This window comes from Chelonia mydas, chromosome 3 (assembly GCF_015237465.2).
Source record: "Chelonia mydas isolate rCheMyd1 chromosome 3, rCheMyd1.pri.v2, whole genome shotgun sequence".
Taxonomy (NCBI): domain Eukaryota; kingdom Metazoa; phylum Chordata; order Testudines; family Cheloniidae; genus Chelonia; species Chelonia mydas.
The window spans coordinates 109,793,533-109,809,082 of record NC_057851.1 but is presented as its reverse complement, the minus strand read 5'-3'; the positions used below and the strand labels follow the sequence as shown (position 1 = coordinate 109,809,082).

At 38.6% G+C, this 15,550-nt stretch overlaps 2 protein-coding genes across 12 annotated transcripts in view; one reads left to right on the top strand and one right to left on the bottom strand.

Annotated features, from left to right (window-relative positions):
• Positions 1-11,329, top strand: part of KATNA1 (katanin catalytic subunit A1) — a 30,684-nt gene extending 19,355 nt beyond the window's left edge. For 7 of the 9 annotated variants that reach the window (XM_007057031.3, XM_043543124.1, XM_037894956.2 and 4 more), the window contains 5 exons: positions 1,720-1,878; positions 3,880-4,006; positions 5,730-5,864; positions 6,656-6,782; positions 10,979-11,329. In XM_007057031.3, the coding sequence (XP_007057093.1) occupies positions 1,720-1,878; positions 3,880-4,006; positions 5,730-5,864; positions 6,656-6,782; positions 10,979-11,177 (747 nt within the window). In that variant the 3' untranslated portion in view covers positions 11,178-11,329. The remainder of the gene's footprint in view (positions 1-1,719; positions 1,879-3,879; positions 4,007-5,729; positions 5,865-6,655; positions 6,783-10,978) is intronic. The other 2 variants (XM_043543125.1, XM_037894958.2) reach the window with 1 other exon arrangement.
• Positions 3,085-15,550, bottom strand: part of GINM1 (glycoprotein integral membrane 1) — a 43,744-nt gene continuing 31,278 nt past the window's right edge. For 2 of the 3 annotated variants that reach the window (XM_037894959.2, XM_037894960.2), the window contains exon 8: positions 7,441-13,211. In XM_037894959.2, the coding sequence (XP_037750887.1) occupies positions 13,112-13,211 (100 nt within the window). In that variant the 3' untranslated portion in view covers positions 7,441-13,111. Of the gene's footprint in view, positions 4,036-7,440; positions 13,212-15,550 lie in introns of those variants that run through there. The other variant, XM_043543126.1, reaches the window with a different exon arrangement.

Below are 15,550 nucleotides of genomic sequence, written 5' to 3'. Positions count from 1 at the left end.
TTAAAGTTGTGTTAAGGTCTCTGTTAGGTTTATAAATAGGCTAACAAGTATACTTTTGCATGTGTCTATTTTTGTCTGAGTTGCAGGGGTGTAACCAAAAAGTAACTAAAATTGGGGGGCTCAGCTCAGTTTGCAAATCACTGCTCTAGTTTGTTTATGTCATGTGAAGGTCATGAGACAATAGCAAAAGCCTTACTAAAGTCAAAATCTACTATCGCATCTACTGCTTTCTCCCTATCCACAAGGCTTGTTTATCTGTCAAAGAAGGACACTAGGTTGGTTTGAAATGATCTGTTCTTGACAAATCTGTATTGACTGTTGTTTACCATCTTATTTTCTTATAGGTGGTTACAAATTGATGGTTTGATTATTTGCTCCATTATCTTTCTGATTACTGAAGTTAAGCTGAATGGTCTATAATTCCCTGGGTTGTCTTTATTCCTCTTTTTATAGATAGGTACCTAATTTTGCCCTTTTCAAGTCCTTAAGCATCTCTCCTGTCCTCCACAAATTCTCAAAGATAATTGCTAGTAGCTCAGATGTCTTCAGCCAGTTCCTTAAGAATTCTAGGATCTATTTCATCAGGCCCTAATCACTTGAAGACATGTAACTTGTTCTTTTCCTATTTGAGCCTCAGATCCTACCCCATTTACACTGATGTTCTCTGTTAGTTGTCCAATCACTGCTAACTTTTTTTTTTTTTGGTGAAAACTGAAACAAAAAAGGTATTTAATTAAGATTTTGGCCATTGCTGTGTTTTCTGTTTTTGTCCCCCCTTCTCCCCTCCCACCCTTCATTTAGTAATGGGCCTACCCTGTCCCTCATTGTTGTCTTGCTTCCCATGAATTTGTAAAATGCTTTCTTATTATCCTTTATATCCGTAGCTAGTTCAATCTCATTTTGTGCCTTGGCCTTTCTAATTTTGTCCTTAAGAGAGAGCGTGTGTGTGTGTGTGTGTGTGTTCGTTCAAACCTTGTAATTTGACCTAGTCTCCACTTTTTGTATGACTCTCTTTTGTTTCAGGTCATTGACGATCTCTTAATTAAACAAGGTGGCCTCTTACCACACTTCCTATCTTTTCTAAGCATTGGAGTAGTTTGCTCTTGTGCCCTTAGTAACATCTCTTTAAAAAACTGCCAGCGCTCCTGAACCCCTTTTCCTTTAGCCATATTTTCCATGGGATCTTCCCTACCAACTCCCTGAGTTTACTAAAGTCTGCCTTCTTGAGTGCATTGTCTCTGTTCTGCTGTTTTCCCTCCTACCACTCCTTAGAATCATGAACGCCATAATTTCATAATCACTTTCAACCAAGCTGCCTTCCACCTTCAAATTCTCCACTTGTTCCTCCCTGTTTGTTGGAATCAAAGCCAGAATAGCCTCTCTCCCATTTGCTTTCTCCACCTTCTGTAATAAAAGTGGTCTCCAATGCATTTGAAGAACTTGTTGGATAATTTGTACCCTGTTGTCTTACTTTCCCAACAGATGTCTGGGTAGTTGAAATCACCACCAAGCCCTGCGTTTTGGATGATTTTGTTAGTTTAAAAAAAGCCTCATCCACCTTCTCTTCCTGGTTTGGAAATGTAATTAAGCAAAAGTTCGTACTAAATAGTCTAACGCTGAGGCTATCAAACAGTTTCTTAGGCTATGATTGTTGCAGTGGGTTTTCACTAGCCTTAACAGATTTTGGTACATCACTTTGGACTGTCTCTTTTCAAATAGGGTGTGCTGATGGTTGGTCCACCTGGTACTGGAAAGACTCTCCTTGCAAAAGCTGTAGCTACTGAATGCAAAACAACATTTTTCAACATCTCTTCATCAACACTTACTTCAAAATACAGAGGAGAATCTGAGAAACTTGTCCGCCTGCTGTTTGAAATGGTGACTAACAACTCTAAAAGGAATAGTGGGTTGTAATTCTGTTCCCAGAGTAGTGAAACCTACGCAAGATATAGTGTGGCAGTAGGCCTCCAAGTTAAAGCCTTTTTAGTTACATTGAAGTTTGAGACCCTCAGTTTTTAGTGTGTGTATAAATATGCACACAGGTATTATTCATAGAAAACCACTTGTAAAAATTGACAGAATGGTCCTGCTTAGCGTATGTGCTCATACCTCAGGTTGAATTAAAGCATAAGCGCTTTCAGCCAAACTTATGGCCACAGTTCTTGGATTCATGTGACTGCATCAGAATCTCCAGTTTCATTTTAATAAAAGGTTGCTATTCCTCATGGTTTTAAGAAAAACTGAATAGTGTAACCAATGTAGTAATGACTGCCTGAGTCAGCAAGCAGCCCAAAACAATAGCTCAATGGTGGAAGGAGGGGTTTGGCATATTGTGACGTAGATAAACCTTCAGGTACATGGGAAAGGTATACTTGTATAAGATAATGTGAATTTAACTCATTATAGTTGTACCACTATATTCCCCATGTGGACATGCTGATTCTAGTATAAGAGCTTTTTTGTGGTTTAGCTTATGCCTGTTTGAAAATGGTTTAAAGTAGGCTGAAAAAAGCCACTCTTATTCCAGAATAAGTGCCTACACAGGGACTTTAAATCACTAGTTATACAAACGTAATGGGTGAAACTTCCCAAGTAGACATACCCAAAGGCTCCAGATTTCCTTAATCAAGGCCTGCTTATACCTACTAATAATGTGATACACTATAAAATAAACATTTTCTGTCTGAGACACTATTTGGTCTGTGCTTTCTACAAATAGACTTTGCAGGCTGATTTGAAATAACTCCCTGAAGACAAAACTACTAAAATTCAAAACCTTGCTCTGCGACTTTAGATCCCAGTTAAGTAGATTAGATATGGTCACACAATCATCCATTATATAAAATGTGTAGTTTTCCCTTTTAGCTAAGAATAACACAAATTTTAATCTTCAGTTCAAATCATATCATGTGGTTAAGACTCAGTAGTCTACAGAGCATGTGATGCTTGGAATTAATGGAGTGGTGGACTCAGTAAAGGCTTTTCTACATTGCCAAGTTCAAATGCAGTGCATTCTGGGGTGAACAGTCTTGCAAAATGTGGTTATTGTAGCCTCAGTTCTACAAACAAGTCCTATCACATTGCTGTGGGAACTTCAGGTTTGAATTTATTGAAGTTGACCACATTATACATGGTAAAGGCATTAAAGTTAATGCCATATACAGCAACAGAAAATATTATGTATGCACAAAGCAATATAATTGCTGTGGGACAATAACTTTGAATTTCCTGGGTGTGTTTTTCTCTGCTTTTTATCGAATCTCAAGGTCTGGCTAGGATTAGCATGTGACTGCCATGCTTCTTGGAAACGTGCTACAGGAATTAGTGTGGATGAATCATTTGGTGGCATTCACCCCTTGTAGTAATATTGAACTGATTATCCCAACATGGTTTTAGTGCTGATTTAGGAGATTTGACCTTGGTTTCATTAAAGATCCCATAACATGTTACAGGTGTTAACTTTAGTGTCCTGGTCAGATACTACCTTCGATAATTACTGTGCCTATTTAAATTACATTCTGGGGTGCACATTGAGCTGGATGTGACATTCATTTCCATGGTAAATTATTGTATAGTCTTGCTGCAGGCTGTTAAATAGCTGGCATGTAATACTCTAAGGGTTACTACACTTGAGTAGGGTAATGTTCTGCTTTTATATCATTGCTACTGAAAGCATAATTGCTCATGGTATGTATGTTTGAAGGGTGGAGGTAAGGGAGAAGAGATGTTGGCTATTTATTCCTATTGTGGTGAATCACCAAAGCCAAGACAGCACAGCATTGCTTATAGGCAGCTCTAGGAGATGTGACAATTCCAAAGAAATAAGATTAAATAAAGCTTAAGATAAACTGATGCAATTTCAGTTTCTCATTTCTCTAGGCTCGATTTTATGCACCAACAACTATATTTATTGATGAGATAGACTCTATCTGTAGTCGCAGAGGAACCTCGGAGGAGCATGAAGCCAGTCGACGGGTAAAAGCAGAACTACTGGTTCAGATGGATGGTAAATGAACTTAATCATTGTTGATGGTTCTGGGTTATGGGAAAAAATAAAAGGATTTAATTTTATTCTGTTAGGCACAAGAACTTACTTATGCTGTTTTTAAAAAGGCAGATTAAAATGATGAACACATAAACATTACTCAAACTCACAAGACACTACAAATATACTGAGCTCATCTATACTACCTTATCTACTCCCACAAACGCTCTTCAGTATCTGAATCTCAACTTCTTATTATAACTTCAGAATAATTGAGCTTCCTCAAATGTGTGGAATCATTGAGCTCCTTGTCAGTCATGACTCCTTTTATATAACCCTACACTTCCCACAAGTGATTTTTCCCCCTTCCAGCCTAACCCTTCCCCCTTAGTAGTCCAATAAAGTAGAGCAGTCAGATGTAGCTGTATTGCTCTAGTAGCAGAAAGTCTTCAAAGACAACCATCACTAAGCGCTCCAGACTGTAGTCTTCTATACAAGTGATTTGAATAACTGTAATCTATGCGAATTTAAACTTCTAATGGCAGTTAACATCACCTCCAAAAGGATTCACATTATGATACTCTTTTTAAATAGCATTTTAATAAAAATGGCACACTTCAGTTACTTTCTACAATTAATTTAAGCAATTGTTACTGAATAGGGAAAAACCCATGCCAGTTTTATTTGTGCAGAAAATTAGCTATTTTAAATTTAAAATTCTTTGCTAAACACTGTTGAATATGTACTTAAAGAAACCTTCAAATACTTTGCTAATCTGCAGAATAACTTGTGTTAGGATTCCAGGAGTCATAAAACCTTTTTTTTTAAACTTGAGCAGTCTGATCCTGCACCCATTTAAGTCTATAGAGAAACTCCCATTGACTTAAATAGGAGCATGGTCAGAGCCCTTGAGACACTTTCCTTGCAATTCAGATATTTGTATCAGTAATGAATTTTTCATTAGCTCCCTTTTTTTAGCCATGGAATTTTGGAATATTCATAAATGGTGTCTTGTTATGCTTTAATATTAGGGCAAACAGTACAGTGGGTATTCCAGGGTCTGTCACTGATTACAAGCAAAATCTGTCGGTTTTGTCATTAGAATGATTTACAAATAAACACCTTGGTAACAGATGTAGAGGATGACAATTCTAATAAAACACATCTTGGATTTTTATTAGTAAAAGCTATTTATATAGTGCCACTAATTTAACAATGCTTTACAGACTAAAATACTTCCTGTCTGTTCAAAAGGGTTTTAGTCCATGGACCTAATCCACCAGTCTTGAATGCTGACTTTCCTGAGACGACTTATGTTAATAAAAATTACTCACCTGAGTAAGGGATTGCAGTATCAGGCCTACAAATTGGTGGGGAAGATCTGATTTTGATAGCAGCAGTTACACTTTTTTGGCGTGGCTGTTAATGACATTTTTGAGTACCCTTATTTTTAGTTCCATTCTAAGTTTTCACGTTGACACCCTGTGATAAAGGCAAAAATCCAGGCAGATATTGCAAAATTGTCTGTTGATGCAGAAGGACTTGCCCATCTAGTGAAACTTACATCAATGTTAACCTCAGTTCTCTGACCTAGAATTTGCAGTTCTTCATCCCAAAATGGCAGGTGGAACTAAAATTAAACTTGCACTTTAATATTAGATCTCAGGGTATCCGTGATTCTGTATCTATATAGGATCTTCCCATGATAGCTGAATAGGTTTAACTATTTCCCCTCCTACCACAGGTGTTGGAGGGGCTGCTGAAAATGATGATCCTTCCAAAATGGTTATGGTACTTGCTGCTACTAATTTTCCGTGGGATATTGATGAGGCCCTAAGACGACGACTAGAAAAGAGAATTTATATTCCTTTACCATCAGGTACAAAGATTTCCTTAGATTAAAAAAAAAAAAGTGATCGTTGCTTCTTTTATTTTGTGATGAGTCTTGTGATTTTTGGCAGTATCTTAGTATACTGTGCCGGACATCTGGGCTCGGAAGAGACCTTTGAACTTTGGAGGCACTTTACCTTGAGTGTATTGTTTGGTTGAATGCATTCATGGTCTGGATATGGAAGAGAGTGCATCAATAACACCACAGACAAAGCATTAAAATGGCAGGTACATGTGGGTATAAGGCCAATGGATACAGAGATTAGCCTAGAACAAAGAGGTGAAAAACAATGTAAGGACTATACTTGATTGAATTTCAAAAATAGGAATGCAAAGTTAACACTCCTAAAAAGTGGCCTGACTTTCAGAAATGCTGAGTGCCCAGCTGCAACCTCTTAAGTCTAAGGAGGTTGTGGAAACTCCTTCACTGGAAGTTTTTCAAAAGGAGGCTGGATAGCCATCTGTGTTGGATGGTTTAGACACAACAAATCCCGCATCTTGGCAAGGAGTTAGACTAGATGACCCTTGTGGTCCCTCTAACCCTATGATTCTAAGTCCATTTGCGCTCAGCGCTTCTGAAAATCAGGCAACTTGTTAGGATCCTAAATATAGACTTAGGAACTTAACTTTGTGCTCCTGTTTCTGAAAATATTTGCCTTCTGAATTGGACTTTAGATGTAGATGCAGAATAGAGCAAAGGAAGATTAAAACAAATTAGAGCCACCCTGTGTGTATCTTTTGAATCACGGAATTAGACATGCTATTTTTTTGTTTGTTTAGCAAAAGGCAGAGAAGAACTCTTACGGATAAACCTGCGAGAGTTGGAACTGGCTGACGACGTTGACCTTGCAAATATAGCTGAAAAAATGGAAGGTTATTCTGGTGCAGACATTACCAATGTATGCAGGTATGTCAGAATTGCAACCTTATAAAACAGTTTCTCTTGTTGAATCACTTATTTGAGAACTAGTCAGCCTTAATCATGTCCAGTAGCGACCCTAATTTGGTGACTGAAATTAACAGTACTCGGAAAACACAAACCTTGTCACTAAGTTAAAGGCTTAATATAAACTGACTTGGTTCTCCGAGTAGTTTTCACATTCTGTCTGCTTCTTGAACTGAAAGCTCTCTAGGGCAAAGGACTGTCCCCCACTCTATGCAACACCAACTATGATGAGGGCTTCCCCACTCTGATGGCAGCTTTTGTGTGTAATCAGAACAAGTAATAAGTAACCTGGTACTATAGAGGGGACCAAAGGAGTGGATGGTGAAAAGGCAGTGAATAGAGAAGTTTGCCCTAAATATTTGACCACTATAAACTGAGTTGAGGCAAATACAGTGTTAGATGTAAGTAGCTGCTTCTCTTGTTTTTTGTGTGTGTGTGTGGACATGGCTTTTATTTCAACTCAATTTATATGAATGAGGGAGGCATAGGGGCACTTAGCCAAAATCTTGTTTGTAGGATGCTGGATGTAATGACGCTACTAAATTTTCTTTTAACATAATTTCTATTGTCCTAAAATATCTCTTCTGCTGGTTGACACTAGATTTGCTACACAATCCAGTTAATACTGGTTGAAATATTGTTTTTATTGCCATATTGGGAAAACTGGAACATCCAGTTACATAAGAAAAGAAACAGGAGAGAATGGAAGGGAGTGAACAATTTTTTGATGGGGAGAGGAGGAGGTGGTGTTCTAGACGAGTATTAAGGGAGGCAAGTTGTTTGTCAGAAAATGGACAACTTCATGGTGCAGTTCCGAGGAGAATTGCAAATTGAAATGAGAAATGAAAGCACACCAGTCAATTCCATTTTCACCAGGTGGTTCATTTCAACATTTATCGATTTGTTAAATGCTTCTATGCAAAGGACCTATTCCAAACCAGAGAAATCCTTACTTTGTTCCCTGAAGCTGCTTCAAAAATATGGTAGATGTGTAAGGGTCCCTTCAATAAAATCTTCAATCACATTAAATGTTTCCTTAATTAGATGGATTAACTTATTGAGATGTAGGATTCCCTAAAAGCAAGATTTACCTTTTTAGTAACTTTAGGGTTTTACACACACCAGAAGATACTACTGATTTTTTTGATCATCCAACTATGCAGACTCAGCAGAGCAGGGGTTTTATTTCCTCTGGTATCAATCTCAAGATCTCTCTCCTCTAGGATTTTGAGACTTTTAGATTTTCTGGGCCTGCGAATCAGTTTGGGGACTTGAATTTTGGGTCTCTGTTGCCGCCTTTTTCCCTGCATGATAATAGACAGATCTCCCGACTGTGTTTTAATGTTCATTGGGGAGAGTAAGTTGAAGAAGTTTCTGCAGTGGAAAGCAAGGGCCAGGCCCTTGTTAACGTGTCAGATAGTTAAAGCTCCCAGTAGCTCCCTAAAAGAGAACTCCCTGCCCCCGAGGCCTGGCAAGTGGTGGCTATTGTTGCAGCAACTGAACTTGGAATCTAGGGGGAATGAGAAGCTCTGTTTTTTAGGACTTTTTTGTCTCATTCACAGCCAGTTAAACCATTCTCAGTACTATAGCATAAAGAGTAAGTTTTTATAAATAGGCAGCAGCGTATCTAGCTGTCTCGACACCCAAGGCCCACCCTGTTAACATTTTTATGGTGAGGGTGAATATAGAAGAAAGAAAATTAGGTGGCTTCATTCAAGTCCTTGGGAGCTTTGAAATAAAACTTTGTTACCACTTTCATTGTGCCCCCTCCCAACAATGGCTTTAATTGCTGCGACTGGTCTGTCCATCCTCAGTGTGGACAAAATCATGATTTTATCAGCATCTCCCATGGGGCCTGATCTATCCGTTATATTTGCTAGTGAAAAAGATGAAACGATAGCTGTAGTAAAATGAAATACTATTTTTAGTTATTAAAATGCACAAACTTTTCTTTTTGGTTGAAAATTTATGGTTTTAGAACTTAATTTCAATAAATTACTCAAACAGTGCAAGCTAAACTGCAGACTCTTCAGTCATTTGTCCAACCCCCCCACTAAGTATGTGTATGTAGACTGTTACTTTATTTGCTTACCTAACACAGGAACTACCAATAAGTCCATCACTTAATACAGCAGGAAAAGAGGTATTTATAGGGACAGTTTATAAGCACTTATTGCGGCCAGCAATATAAGGTACATAGGGATGAATAGGTTTGGGGTTTGTTTGGGTAATCATTCAATCCCTAGCTCAGATTTGTAAGTAATTTGCAGTCTGGAGATACTACAGACCTTCTATAGTAAACTGCTTTTTCAAAACCCTTCCCTTTAAATGTATATGTTCCATTCATGTGTGACGGTTTGGGATTTCGTGAAACAGTTCTAAATAGGGACAGTCCAATTCTCTGTACAATAGCACAGTCAAAAAGGAAAACGGTGTGGGACTAACACAGGTCCCTGCCACTACAAGTCTATCTGTAGTCGTGGTGGATACTTGTGTTCCTCACAGAATAGGGGTATAAGCCCTGCTCAGTAAGGCTGTGAAGTGCACAGAAATATTAACCAAGTGAGGTTTGAATGTTTAGTCTTCTGGTTCCTGGCCCACTGAATTTATCCTAAGGATACAAGAACATTCAAGGAGACGGATCCATTTCATGTCCCATGTGGAATTTTAGTTCTGTCTGGCTGCTTTAGAATGACACAAGAGGAAGTTGTGCAGAGCAACTGGAATTATCAAGAGATTTAACGGACAAAACTCTATGAAGTTTAGTTATGCATCTGCAAATGGTGAATTTTCCAGCCTTTGTTACTTGGTCAAAACAGCAGACTTTCCTGACTATGATAAAAGTAACTTCTGTGAATTCAAGACTATCCCTCTGCTTGATTTGAAACTCGTGCTCCAAACCATGCAGATTCTAGAGATGGTCAGAACAGTTTAACATCGCCAAACTACATCATAAATGGGAACTCCATATATATTTCGCATATCTTATCCAAACTGCAGCTAGCTGTGATAAGGAGCAATTAAGGACATATTCCCATAGTCAGTAATCAGTTTAAGTGAAGTCATATTGCTGAACTTGATGACAATTTCCATGCAGACTCTGCATTGTTCTGACCTTACTGCAAGATAATAACAGGAAGAGAAAAAGGCTTGCTTTCAGCAGCAAAAGGAACAAACAGATGCACATTATATATTCTGGTTCTCTTTGCCCCCATCTGTCAGACCTATGCCCTAATTGATTTAAAATTGGTTCACTAAACTGACAAGCTGGTGGTGGTGCAAATCAGAAATAGAATTCCAGGTTATATATTGTGAAAAGTAATCTTCTAGCTAGAGATGGATCTTGAAATAATTTTTAGTATTAGCCCCCTATTCCACAACCCTGAACTTGTTCAGTGTCTGTCTACATTTAAAACACTACAGCAGCACAGCTCTGGTGCTTTAGCACTTCAGTGTAGACGCTATGCTGATAAGAGGTTGGTGTAAGCAATCCTCAGTCCTGAGAGGCAGTAGTTAAATTGACGGAAGAATTCAAAGGTGTGGATTTTTGATACCCCTGACTGACATAACTAAGGTCTCTTCTACACTAGACAATTAGATCAATTTAATTATCTTTAGCCAACCACAGGTGGTTTTGCTAGCTGAAAGCAACATTCCAAGCTAGAATTTGACTACTGCGTAATGTAACAGGTACAAGGTAAATGTACTTTCAGTAGTACTGCAGATAGGTGTTACTGAAGCTCTCTGGTTCTAAGGGTGCAGTTTCAAAGATTCTGCTGCACATAAGGATGGTCCAGTAAGTAAGCCACTCGTCTGGGAGTTGGGAGAAGTGGGTTCAGTTCCCTTCTCCACCACATACTTCCTGTATGACCTTTGGCAATCATTTAACCTCTCTCTCAGTTCCCCATCTGTAAAACTGGAATAAGAGACTTCCGGACCTCACAGGAGTATGATGAAGATAAATATTAAAAATTGTGAAGTGCTTAGCTACCACAGTAATCAGGGGCCATATTAGTACTAAGATAGAACAGAAGTTAGTGAAAATTAATTTTTGGTTCTCCCAATTGGAATGTGGTGACTTAATTTAAAGCCTAACTTTGTAGCCTCTTAAGCAACTAAATGTCCATATTAATGAGTTGTTTCCTCTTAACGTATAGGGATGCATCACTGATGGCTATGAGAAGGCGTATTGAAGGCTTGACACCAGAAGAAATCCGAAATCTTTCCAGGGATGAAATGCATATGCCTACAACTATGGAGGATTTTGAAATGGCTTTAAGAAAGGTTTCTAAATCGGTATCTGCTGCGGACATTGAAAAATATGAAAAATGGATTGTTGAATTTGGATCATGCTAAGTCTTCCTAACCAAGCTTCCCCTGGGAAACCTGTCTTAAAACAGCTTCAGAAGTAACAAAAGGTAGTGTTCATGTGCACTAAGTGCTATTTTTTTAACTTTCTTGAACTTAAGAGCAACATGATTCTGAATAAAGTAATTTTTTAAATTGCATGTCACTTCTGCCTCTTCTTTGAATTTACTCAGAACAAGTCTCCTTTTATCTACTTCCCTTTCAAAGATATGAATGTCATCAATCAAATGTTTTGGTTTTCATTTTGTTTTATTTTAATTGAATAGTGGCATCTGTTCACCAGTGGGGTTCATATGAATTCTTTCACTAGCACAGAAACTGGTAGTCTTTGTGCTTGTCAGATCCTGATACTGCAAATCTCAACATAGGAAGAATAAGATTCACTAAACAGTGGTGCCAATTCATCTGTGGCAAATTTTGCCTTTTAAATGTTCCTGCATCTGTTAAAAGAAATTGTGACAAGACTAAGGTGCAAAAACCCTGAAACTTGTAACAGTTAATAAATTAAACTTAAGTCTGACTGAACTAAAAAGTAAGACTTCACTTAAGATGCATTGGGAAAAGCATTTCCTTAGGATATGCTGGGCAACTCTGATTAATACCAGACTATTTTGCCAGCACTGCCGCTGAGTCAGGTTTGCAGTCTACAAGTGTTGCAGTTGTCTTTAGAAAGTGGAGACCAAGGCATTAAACATATCTGGCACACTTTCTATTAAAATAAAAAAAACAATGTTGGCAGATGACTTGCTTAGGGAAGGAATCTGTGTTCTAAAATAAGCTTGTGATGTACAAATGAGTATGTCCTAGACTTCTATAGAAGTCCTGTTTTAAAGTTCGAGAGTGGCCTTCTAAAATGGGATAACTACTACTCCTGTTTGTGCATGTGCCAGTTTATCGTATTGAGGAATTTTACTTTAAAAATTTAAATTTTAAAATAGGGCCAAAGATCAACTATTCTAAGGCCCGCTGCCCTCAATCTTAAAGCAAGATCACACATGACTCTCTAGTGAGGTTCTTTCTTGTAATATTAAATAATCCTATTAGTTCGGGAATACCACTGGAAAGCTAAAAATCCAGCCTGTTTTTTTTTTCTTCAGGTAATGTATTCCTGCAAGTCACTTCTCTACAGTTTGATTTCCTTTCAGTATATTTTTATATGTACAGTGAGTGTAGTAAACAATTTAAATGTTAATTTATGTGAACATCTGTGAGAAAACTATGCCTCCTGTATTCAAGATAGTAAACCAGTGTCTTGTAAGACATTTGTGTTGTTTCTGAGAAACTTTACACAATACCACAAGATATACAAAAAAGCATAGTAAACAAGTCATCTATAAGTGGCTTACAATTTTCAGTAGGGAAGGGGCTTAATATGAAAGTGGCTGTTGAATAAAGTGCTTGAAATATCAAAAATTGCCTTAATATCTTGTTTTACATATATAGTAACTCCTTATTTTAATAGTAAGAACGATTGTTGTTTTTACAAGGCACAGTCAAGGGTAATAGGTCTAAAATCAGGTTGACCACCTTTGTTTTGGCTTGCAGGCACGTGTGTAATCTCTTCCTTCTAGTGCTTTAGTCCATGCTTGAAGATTAGCACATTCTGTATTTCATTACCTAACTGCCTTATCTGTGAATACAAAGGCCAGCTCCCTGTCCTATCTGCTGGGAGAGTATTTTAAAGAAATTAAAACTTGTCACAACCCTCATAGTAGGAAGCTGCTGCTGTTTAGGAGCAAGAGGCTGTGGAAAGAGGGGAGATCATTTTGGGCCTCAACCTTGAAATGTCCCTTTAAACATAAATCAGTTGACATACTATTTTCATAAAAGGAAGCAAATAAGGTATTAAAGTTCCAGTGCCAACTTTTAGGTCCACTGAAGATTGGTACAAAGATTCAGACGCAAGCATGGTATTGAGTACATCATTTCTCCACTAAATTGTCTGTCTTCTCTGGAATATCTGAAGAGACGTTTATCACAACCACAGGTGCAGTGTTGATAGCCTCCAGGTGAAGGACTCCTCTGAAAGACATTACTTAACATAAGAAAAATTTGCATTCTCAGAACAGAGCTACCCTTTTCTAATCAGGGGGTAGCTGTGTTAGTCTGTATCCACAAAAAGAGTCCAGAGGCACCTTAAAGACTAACTGATTTCATGGGTAAAAAACCACTTTTTTGCATCTGAAGAAGTGGGTTTTTTACCCACGAAAGCTTATGCCTAAATAAATGTTAGTCTTTAAGGTGCTACCGGACTCATTGTCAAGTTTTTCTTGTATATGTTATCAACCTTTCATTGTAAAAACATATGAAGTACTTGCAGACTCCGTCATCTATTAAATGAAGAGGCAGCACTAGTATGGAGTTGTTAGGGAAGCTGCTTTGATACTTGGTGACTTTTGGCACATCATGTAAGCTGGTTTCCAATCTAAAATATTAGCGTACGATTCAGCTCCTACCTCACAGATATTAAAACTTGATTTGAAAGCAGTTTAAACAATTATCTGCCGCCAGGAGCTACATTCATGTTAAGCCAAACTGCAGGTCAAATGAGACAGGCAGGACACGTTTACAAGACACGCTTTTACAATAGAGAACTCTGTTGAAGATTCAACATGCTGCTGTTCAGTTAAGGGATGAGCATTCCCCATCTGCTTGAAAGCCCTAGTAAGTCTTCCACTACCATGAGACCTGCCACTGTGGCTAGTTCTAAGGTGATTTCTTTAATCGATAAAGAAAAAAATGCAACCTTGAAAGGTGGCCTGCAATTGAAAAATTACCTCTTTCAAACTCTTGTTGGCATAGACCCCACCTATTGGAACAGTGGCCAGCAGTGATTAGGTCACATGTATGCTTTTCAGTGGTAAGTTAAGGAATTATAGCTTAATTCCACCTGTTTTTGACCACTTGTTTACAAATCAGTACTTTGCTCATTGTCAGTCTGTATAATTAGCCTTTTTTCTAGTTCTACCTAGTTTAAACAGATGTCAGTATTAAACCACTTGCTTGTTGTACAGTAGTCAGATCCAATGAGTGTTGCTGTCTCCCTACTCTGATGGTAAATAAATCGCTCTGGTTTTAACATTGTGCTTGGTGAGAAGTGAGGATGGCAGGGGGTGACAGCAGAGCAGATGCCTTGGTAAAGGGCACTTCAAGTGTATACTTTCAGTTTGCAAAGCCTTTACTCCCCAAACCCAGAAGGGCTGTCAAGCACCTTGAGGTCTCTCACTCCTGCCTGGCTGGCTGGCTGGCTGGCTTTATTCCTTATATGGCTTTATATAATCTGTTACAGCTGAAGACTTCAGCTAATTTTGGCATAGACAAGTCCACTGTGGCTCAGATGTAAGACATTTTCAGTTTTAACTCCATCTTAATGTTGGCCTGGTATTTTATTTTCAGTATGTTAAAACCTTGAGGTATGTTATCTTACTGTGTTGAAAGTAAGCATAAACTCCATGCCTTGCTCACTGAGGGCTGGTCTACGCTGTGTGTGTGAGAGAAATAGATCTAAGTTACGCAACTTCAGCTACATGAATAACATAGCTGAAGTCGACGTACTTAAATCTACTTACCGCGGTGTCTTCACTACGGTAGGTGGACTGCTGATGCTCCCCCGTCAACTCTGTCTACGTTTCTCGCTCCGGTGGAGTACCGGAGTCTATGGGAGAGCACTCGGCGGTTGATTTATCGTGTCTTCACCAGACATGATAAATCGACCCCCACTAGATTGTTTGTTTGCTCCAGAGGTAAGCGTAGACATGCCCTGAGCTGATGTGCTTCTTACTCAAGGTAGCACAGCTTAGATATAGGGACTGATCACGGAACTCTACTCTGCCAAGCTGCAATTAATGCTTTGCATTGTCAGAGCACTACACCCACTAATTCGCCCCCCACCCTTACGGAAAAGGGAGGCAAACTGTCACCAGATGAGGGAAGTGAAGTGACTTCTGTAGAATGAGGAGGTGTATATAATTGACTCACATGATTTAGGCTTTGTCTACACTGCCAAGTGAAAGACAAAACTTTTGTCGTTCACAGGTGCTTAAAAAAGCTCCCTCCCCGCAAAAGACAAAAGTGTTGTGAAGGCAAGTGGTAGTGTAAACGACTCAGCTCATTGTCAGCAGGAGTGCTCTCCTTGTAGGGGGTGGAAATATTTTGTCAGCAAAAGTGCAGACAAACAGCGTTTACACTGCCCAACTTTGAGTGACGGCTGTGTCGCTAAAAGGTGAGTAGTGTAGACAAAGCCGTAGTGTTTTCAAAGCGCTTCAGTGTCCTTGATTGAAAGTGTAGAGTTATTGCTAAAGCCAGGCTGTGTGGCAAAGTTAAGACTGAAACAGAATGTACGGTTCTTAACCTTGTTTGAC